Source organism: Epinephelus lanceolatus, chromosome 19 (assembly GCF_041903045.1).
Source record: "Epinephelus lanceolatus isolate andai-2023 chromosome 19, ASM4190304v1, whole genome shotgun sequence".
NCBI classification, from domain to species: Eukaryota; Metazoa; Chordata; class Actinopteri; order Perciformes; family Serranidae; genus Epinephelus; species Epinephelus lanceolatus.
The window spans coordinates 35,912,272-35,921,105 of NC_135752.1; the positions used below are offsets into that span (position 1 = coordinate 35,912,272).

The 8,834-nt window shown below is 44.4% G+C and overlaps 1 protein-coding gene across 1 annotated transcript; it reads right to left on the reverse strand.

Annotated features, from left to right (window-relative positions):
- Positions 1-204: 204 nt before the first annotated feature.
- On the reverse strand, positions 205-1,563 carry cldn5b (claudin 5b). The gene has a single exon (XM_033646181.2). The coding sequence runs from the start codon at positions 1,401-1,403 to the stop codon at positions 759-761; it is 645 nt and encodes a 214-aa protein (XP_033502072.2). The 5' UTR covers positions 1,404-1,563; the 3' UTR covers positions 205-758.
- Between the last annotated feature and the right edge of the window lie 7,271 nt (positions 1,564-8,834).

An 8,834-nucleotide genomic window follows, 5' to 3' on the forward strand; every position in this document is an offset into this window, starting at 1 on the left:
GTGCACGTGCAAGAACATAATGTTGTGTTTCTGCCGCTGATAACCTTTGTCCCATTGTAGAAGTAGGATTTGGGACATTAAGGTGCTTTTATACCATCAGGCCTGTTTATAATGCTAAATAACAAACACATGCATGTATATATTTTATTGCATATTGAAATATCAGATTGAACAGGTTTTAAATGACAAACACAGACACTTAAATTGTTTCTATTTTCTTTATTAGAAAAAGTATGTCCTATTAAAAGTCTAATGACAGGAAGTAGAAAACACTGTACATGTATTCAAATGCAAATAGTCCCCTCTCTGATCACATCATGAGTGCTCATTGGTCTGGAAAGGCTTCAGTGCCTGCTGCATGTTCACTGTGGGAACCAGTCTCAGACTAAATTAGTCCACCGGGAGGGGAAACAACTATATACAATGAAGATCTGCAGCCAATCAGAGGCCACACACGCACACAAACGGACCCAACCTGCACAATGGCATAATTACAACCATATGATAAAACACTTTGTCAGCCCTGTGATGCATTACAAGCAGATTAAAACCCAATAGGAGCATGAATAAACTCCTGCCGCCTGAAAAATGCTCATATTTTACAGTTTTACGCACAGCAGATGCGCACATGATGCCTCAATGAGCCCCACTCTGTGCTATGAACAGACTCAGCATCTTTTTGACACATCAGTTCAAACTTTCACAGCAGATGCGTCATTTCCAAAAAAAAACAATGTCCAACATATAAAAGTCTCAATTTATACATAGTACTTCTTTTCGGTCCCGTTGGATGTGATCGTCTTGGTGGGGGCGTATTTGATGGGATACGTGCCCCTCACCCCCGGAGAGAAGGAGCAGCACAGCAGGGTCCCCCCGAGCAGCAGCAGCGCCGTGGCGGCCCAGCCGATGTAGATGGCCGCCCCGATCTCCCGCTTCTTGGACGGCGGCAGATGCGGGTCGTGGAAGTCCACGATGATGTTGTTGGCCATCCAGCAGAGCGGGACCAGCACGAAGAGCCCGCTCATGATGTAGATGACCCCTCCGGCGTTCACCACCCGCGCCTTCACCGTCTCGTCCTTGATGCAGTTGGTGCACTGCGCCCCGGCGACCGTCACCGTGAGGGCGACCACCCCCAGCACGGCAGAGATGACCGTGAGCGCACGGGCCGTCTGCAGGTCCTGCGCCAGGGCCAGCACCGAATCGTGGACTTTGCACTGCATCTGGCCGGTGCTCTGCACCACGCAGGACATCCACAGGCCGTCCCAGATGGTCTGAGCCACCACGATGTTGGAGTCGATGAACGCGGTCACCTTCCACATGGGCAGCCCGCACGCGATCATCACCAGCAGCGAGCCGATGACGCACAGCGCCAAGCCGAGGAACTCCAGACACGCAGCGAGCATGGCTCCGTTAAAATCCTCCTTAATGTGAGAAGTTAAAGCGTCTTCTTAAAGTTTCTCCTGTCTTGCCTTGATGCTCTGCGCGCGCTCAGCCTCGCCTGTGGTCACTGAGTGCGTGCGCTCTGTGGCTTTTCATTTATGAGACGCTGCTGCTGCGCCTCCATCAAAACACAACCCTAGAAACTTTCAGCCAATCAGCTCTTAAAGGCATCTTTGCTTCAGCCAATGAGGAGGGGCAGCAGCAGCATCTCTCTCTCTCTCTCACACACGCACACAAGCTTGCGCTTGCACGTTTACGCACCAGTGTGAGAGCGTATTTACCAGTTTGGACTGGAGCGCACCAGATGTGTGGTCTCTTCCTGTAATTCAGAGTCTTCTGGGAGGAGGTGGGAAGTGAAGCAGCACTGGGCTCGGTGTGGAAGCAGTTTATCAGGGTTTGTAATTCATAATTGAGCCAATAATAATATAAAACCTAAAGCTTAAAGTAAACAGACCATACAATGTCAGATGTTGTGGAGAGGATATGGGCACGTCCTGCTGGTCCAGTGGTCTGAGGAGAATAATGCCACATGAAAGCCACATTTTGCAGGTTCAGATCCAGCGTTGGGTCAATGTCTCCTTTCCCAGCAGTCTCCACCTTTTTCTACTGAACCAAAACATGTTAAAAAAAACGAAGGTACATATGTGGAAGAAGTATTTTTATCATGATATATTTCAATCAAACCTGAATGTCACTACTGGACTCAGAAATATAATTGATTGATATTTATAAGGAGCAGTGTGTGAGATGTAGGGAGGATTTGGTGGCGTCTAGCTGTAATGATTGCAGCCAGCTCAAAGTTCCTCGGAGTTCCTTCAGTGTTCATTGTTCGGGAGGTTTTTCCGAGAAGCCGAATTATTGCAGAGGTCTCCTCTCCAAAACAAACAGACCAGAGGTCTATACGAGGAAGCCAGTTCAACCTACCCAGGATATCTTTTGGTTATATGGTTTGACTAACCCTAACATTGGCTGGATAACGGGCACTACAAAGCTGGTTATCAACTAGTTTAGTCAACTCTGGGTTTTCTCATTCCGAAGTCCTCGAAATCTGTTGCTTGGGCAATGTCTTGTGGCGTCAGATACTGACAAAAAAAGCCATCCTTTAACATCGGCATTATATGCAGCTGGTCAGCATTATAGTATAGCGGTGTTCGTGTCCCAAAAGTTTCTAAAGTTCTTGTTCTTGTTGTCTAAACCTAACATCAAGAGTTTTTGTTGTTGGAGGAAAAAAAAACATGGTTTTGCGATGTTGTACTGACGTAGTGCTTTTATTTTGAAAGAAACTGTATGTAAACTGTAAATGTCCTGTGAAAACAGAAGTGTGTTTTGAAAGAAGACGTTGCATGTAACAGGCAGAGCTTGACAGTGTCCCAGATGGTCAACAACCAACACACCCCGGGTACCTTGCACGTCATATGTGGATGTGAAAAGTCCATGACCAAACGTCAATATATGACAAGGTCGGAGTGAGAATGTGTTGTATTTACTGCCTATTTCTGCAAATTCGAAGTATGTAAAATCACCCACTTAAACCGCCACACACTGAACTGAATAAGTGTGACTTTATTAAGTAGGTGGGCCAAACAAACGGATTAGGCCATTGCGAGGCACTACGAGGAGACAAACCATGGGTCAGTCACTTCCCTTAAATTGTTGGCATTGAAAAAGCACCACCCAATCCAAGAGGGGTTAATTTTATCAACCAGCTTTTAAGAAGGGAAGCATTTTGTTCTGTTTATTTAAAATGTGTAGCTTTAACCTGAAATTCTGGCTTTTCTCAGCTTGTTAATTTCAAAGTGATACACACACACATGTATATTTATTTGCAGACGACTCCCATGAAACTTGGACTGATTTTTTTTTCACTTAAACAAACATTGTTTTCTCTCTGATTGATACTTTGGTCTGTTTTTAATCTTCAGCAACACACTGCGAGGCACACAGGATGCACTCCACACAGAGCAGAACGCGACCGTGTTGATTCACACCATTGTGCTCTGACTGTTGTTGAAAAATCAACTCAACTCTCTTTTTTGTGTTTGTGCCTTAAGTGGCCTCACCAGAGACACGGACAGCCTCAGTCAACCCGACACACACATCCTCTATACGCACTTCAAGTCAGCGCTGTGATGACAGAAGCATCAGGGGCAAAGCATGCTGGGCCGTTACACGGACCTTTTTTAAATGTATGACCACTTCCTGGTCAAGCTTTAGATGAAGTCACACCCAGCGTGACTCCTCTTTATCAGCTTTATCACTGAGGAAATCAAATTTAGTGACAGTAATTTCTTGAATTAGAAATAATGACATTTTTCTGTAGCAGGTGTTCTGTTGCTGCAATTCACCACTCAAAGCTAACCTATCCCTCCTCTTAGTGAGGCTGCACTGTTCAATTCAATAAAGATATGCAGAGTACTAATCAACAAACACAGAGCCAATAAGGACGATGAAACAACCCCACCCACCCATCAACACAAGAGCAAACAAAGACCGTCAGACCAGTCAAAGGGAATCCAAAAGAGAGGAAAAAGAAAAACAAAACTGAAAATGACAATAAATTAACTAACTTGTGACAGAAGTCGGGGAGTATAGCGTGTTTAATTATAATTTTTCAGTTAAAAATGGTTGCCAGGTGGCAAAGACCCTTTAATAAAACAACAGATTTTCTCCAGTTGTAAATAAAACATAACATCCTTAATACAATGTCCATATGTTGGAGGTGAAGAGTCTCTCCATGTACACAGGATGAGCCTTCTGGCCAGAGGTGAACGAGATGAAACAATGTCCGCTTGGCCTCTATATTAGTTAACATCTACAGGAGTTAAGCAGGATTTATACTTGTGCATCAGCTCTATACAGAGTCAACACCGAAGCCTACGCTGTTGTGAGCATTTATACTTGTGTGGTGGTGTGACTGTGTCACTCTGCAGTTACACCTCCAAAACCCACAGTAAACACACATTAAACACACATTAAACATGGCTTAACAGACACAGTTTCAAACACAAGTTCACAAATCAGCTTCACTATAACTCACAGCATTCACAGACAAACACTTGTCTTTATCTGGACACATTTTCTCCACAAATACAACATGCTAATGTTATTAGCACAAGCCTATGGCATTTTACATTGTATAAATTAGGCTAGCAGCTAGCGAACTTTTCCTTTACTCATATGAAGCCAGGGACAACAGCAACATTTAACAAAGGTAGCATTACATAATTTGGCTCCATTACAACTCACAAGATTCACTGACAAAACAGCTGTCTTATACTAAACATGTTTTCCAAACAAATACAACATGCTAATGTTATTAGCACAGGCCTATGGCATTTTACATTGTATAAATTAGCCTAGCAGCTAGAAAACTTTTCCTTTACTCACATGAAGCCAGGGACAACAGCAACATGTAACAAAGGTAACGTTACAAAATTTGGCTCTGTTACAACTCAGAAGGTTCACCGACAAAACAACTGTCTTATACTAAACATGTTTTCCAAACAAATATAACATGCTAACGTTATTAGCACAAGCCTATGGCATTTTACATTGTATAAATTAGCCTAGCGACAAGCAGAGATTTCCTCTGCTCATATGAAGCCAGGATAAATCACACACAAGACATAAAATGCTATTTTGTGGAGGCTTTGCTTTCTTCACAATTTATTGTTTCTTATCTGTGAAATTAAAGTGAATTAAAGCTTCGTTTCCACTGAAGGAAATGGTTTCAGCGTTTCTGTGCAGCTGCGATGTGTAGTTACATTTCTGAGGAGGTGCACATCAGGCTACAGCGTCGATTTGATGCAGAAGTGTTTGAGAATGTAGGTTTTTATTTATTTTATTTTATTTTATTTTAACATATTGATCAAGGGAAACAAACAGAATATTTGACCTGAAGACAAAATATTGCTCCTTAATGAGTCATATTAAGTCATATTGAGTCATATTAAGTCACATGAGTCACCCTAAATGTTGCTCCGTCACTTTCACTGTGAGTCCTCTTGATAAATGTCTTCTCACTCTATCAGTTGATTCACTCCTAAAAATCAGGCCCAGACACACTTTGTTCTGTTCAAGCTGTTCCTCTTGGGTCAGTCTGAAAATAGCACCCTGTATGGAGGTCAGTGTGTGAGCTGCAGTGTGTGTGTGTGTGTGTGTGTGTGTGGATCAGGGTTGATGTTTACTGCAGATAAAGTCGTGCATGTTGATAAGAGCTGGACCACACCTTCTGTAATGACCCTCAGTCTCTCAGTTTTAGTCATGAGGTTGATTCATCTGCCTTATACAGACTGAAGGGGCTGAATCAGAACTCTGGTATTTATTTATTTATTCTGGTAATTATTGACTCATCGGGGTGCCACATAAACACAGGCAGGGTGGAGGAAAAGTCTTTAAAAACCACAAGAAGATCAAATCTGAAATAAACTGTAAATATTTGTCCTGAAGTGAAGTTTTAATGTAAATACGGAAAACCAAAAATAATAATTCTGCAGAGTGAATGTGGATTAATATCTATCTATAACGTACAGATGATACAATGACTTCAGATTAGGGGCAGAGGCAGCAGGTGTTAATCGAACATGGACGTCAGTGTGCTGACACAAACAACATTCCTGCAGAAAAAACACAATCAGGCCTCCATCTGGAAAGATCATTATATCACGAGCGCACAAGCATGTGCACGTGGGGGAAAATCACGTCATGATGTCACGTAGTGCTGTAGGTGAGTGGGTCATGAAAGCACCACAGCACTTCATGTTAATCATGGGCAGGACTCAAATCGCTGCCAACAACAGTGTGTGTAAGTGTGTGCACGTTGTATGTGTGCACGGGTCCATGCATGTCCTCAGAGGTCCAGATGCTTCCTCCCTCTGACTGTTTACTGTTACATAAAGAAAACTTCCAGAATCCACCGCTCGCTGCTGAGATGCTTTACGTGGTAACAGTCTGTGAGGGTTAAATAAAGCCGGGGTGGGCGGGAATCTGGAAATCTGGAATTTGAAAATACACCCTCCTCCTGCAGCTGTTCCCGCTTTCTCCAAAGCCCCTCCGACCAGATGACCAAGGGCATTCACACACACCTCATACAGTAACTTAATGGTTCCCATACATTGATTTATTTTAATCATATTTCATTCTACAGCTCTGTCTCGGTTTATCAAGCCACAAATGAGATCAGAATTAGCTGCTCGCCGCTCCACCGTCCCCTCGCCCCACTCCCCACCGCTGTGGACTGCTTCACCAGGAGGAGAGCTGGCAGCAGCTTGCATGACGGACCTTCGGTTGGCGGCTGTAGTGGCTCAAGCCCTCAGTACCGGGTGTCACAGCAGGCCGGATCTAACCTGTGTAACTGCAGCAACAGAAAGTTTGTTAATCTGGTGGGGAGTCGGAGCTGTCCAATCCCCTGGAGGGGGTTGCTGCAGACACAAACCAAGGGGCCATCTCCAGAGCTGCAGCCTGGTCTCCTTTCGGCGCGGTGTTTGTGACTGCAGGAGTGAGGCAGAGGACACACTGTGATTTGAGGCTACAGCTAATGTTAGCGACATTAGGCCCTGATCACACAGAAAGCTTTTTAGCAGCTGGAGGCGCCTTTTTGTAATAGTTTTTAATGAGAATGAGGCTTTTTGTAACAGTTTTTGCTGTTGTCCAATCGGATTATTTGAGAGGCGGGCCTTCTGTGGTCGTCACGACAACAAGTTTTCAGTCGGTAAACAATGGGGGAGAAACTGGTGGTAGCGGTTACTGGATACCCAGAGCTATACGGCCTGATGATAGACAGCAGGTTGTCAAACTGCCCCTGAGTCATCCTAAAATATGCCTGGAAACATCCATGATGGAGGAGAAGCTCCTGGACCAACTGGTGGTACTCCCCATGATCCAGCCTCTTTTTTAGGGTCTCATGTACCCACACAGATCTCTGTTTATCTGCTGACAGCCTCTCACCCTCAACCAGAGCTACAGACAGTACCCTCTGCCTCAACATGGCAGGGACTACACACTGGGGGTAAAAGCATTGATTACACAGGAAGGTTAGTGTGAGGATGTGCTGGTGTGGTTGCCTGGCAACAATAAAAAGTTGCAGCAAGCATTTTTTTTGTTTGTTTGTTTGTTTTTGCTAGTGGCATTTAATTAAAAAAAAAAAAAAGACAGTGTGGTCACGTTTTGCAACCTTCAAAACACTTTCTGTGTGATCAGGGCCTTCAGCCGCAGCCATGAGCCTTGTCCTTTACTATCAGACTCTCTTTTTAATAAGTCCGTCTTCCGTTCGTTGGGTTGCTTTGCAGTGTAGACAATTGTTGCTGATGCAGGAGTGGCAACTTTCTCTGCAGGACTCTCCACCTTTGAATCAGGCTTCAGGCAGATTTAGGGGCGGTACACCTGCCATGTCTTTAACCGCCTGCAAAATGCGACGTCAGGCCCTGGGTGCTACTCTTATGCCTTTTCTGTGCCAGTTTTCAAGAGTGCAGCGGCGGGTTGTGTCTGAGGTTGCTAAGCAACCTTAACAAGCACCATATTATAGTCTATTTACCTGAAATCCTGTGTGCAGAGCTGATCTTCTTCCAGGAGCTGTTTATAAGGGTGTAGGACTATCGTCTGTGGGACAGATGTAAAGCTCTGGGTGGCCCTGCACTAACATGATCAACGTTTTCTCTATATTTACTACAGTCTGATATTTACGCACGAAGGGAGAGATATCTCTCAGCTGTGATTGGTTGGTCCTTGTCACATGACATGCGGCATGTGCTGCTGCGTTCCAAAACTCAGTATGTCTCAGGGCGCAGCCATTGTGCCCTGAAAAATAGGTTCTTGGGAATGCGGTGCGCTGCTTCTGTGTTGCGCTGGCGTTTGAGCGTGCCTGTTACGCATCTGTGTTGAAAACAATTAATTTGAGGGTGCAAAAAATGTGGCATGTGTACGGCTGCTTATAACTGTGCATCAGCTTTGTGCAGAGCCTGCACCATGCCTACACATGTTGTGTATGCCTCTGTGAGCATCTATACTTGTCTACTTTACTTGCATTTATTGTTTCTCAATTAAAGTAACTAAAAGCTTTGTTTCCATAGAAGGAAATGATTTTCAGTTCACAAAAATTAAACAGGAGATCTGTGTTGCCAGGCAGAGCCTATGCCGTAGGTATGGCATTGATTTGACGCAGGTGTATAATCCTGTTTTTCGCAATACCTGCACGCGCATATGGGGGGACCGTATCCTACCGTATCGAGGCGAGGCAAGAGTCCTCCCTAGCATTAAGTGAACACACATTGGAACAGGCTAACGAGTGTCCCCAGGTGTGCATCATTAACCCTCTGTGGACTGAGGAGGTTTCAGGGCACTGTGGTAATTTTGGCACCCTCCAATGTTGTTGTATATTTTGAACAAATGTCAGCAGT

Coding starts and splice junctions, on each gene's coding strand:
- cldn5b (XM_033646181.2), bottom strand. CDS start 1,403: ATGCTCGCTGCGTGTCTGGAGTTCCTCGGCTTGGCGCTGTGCGTCATC.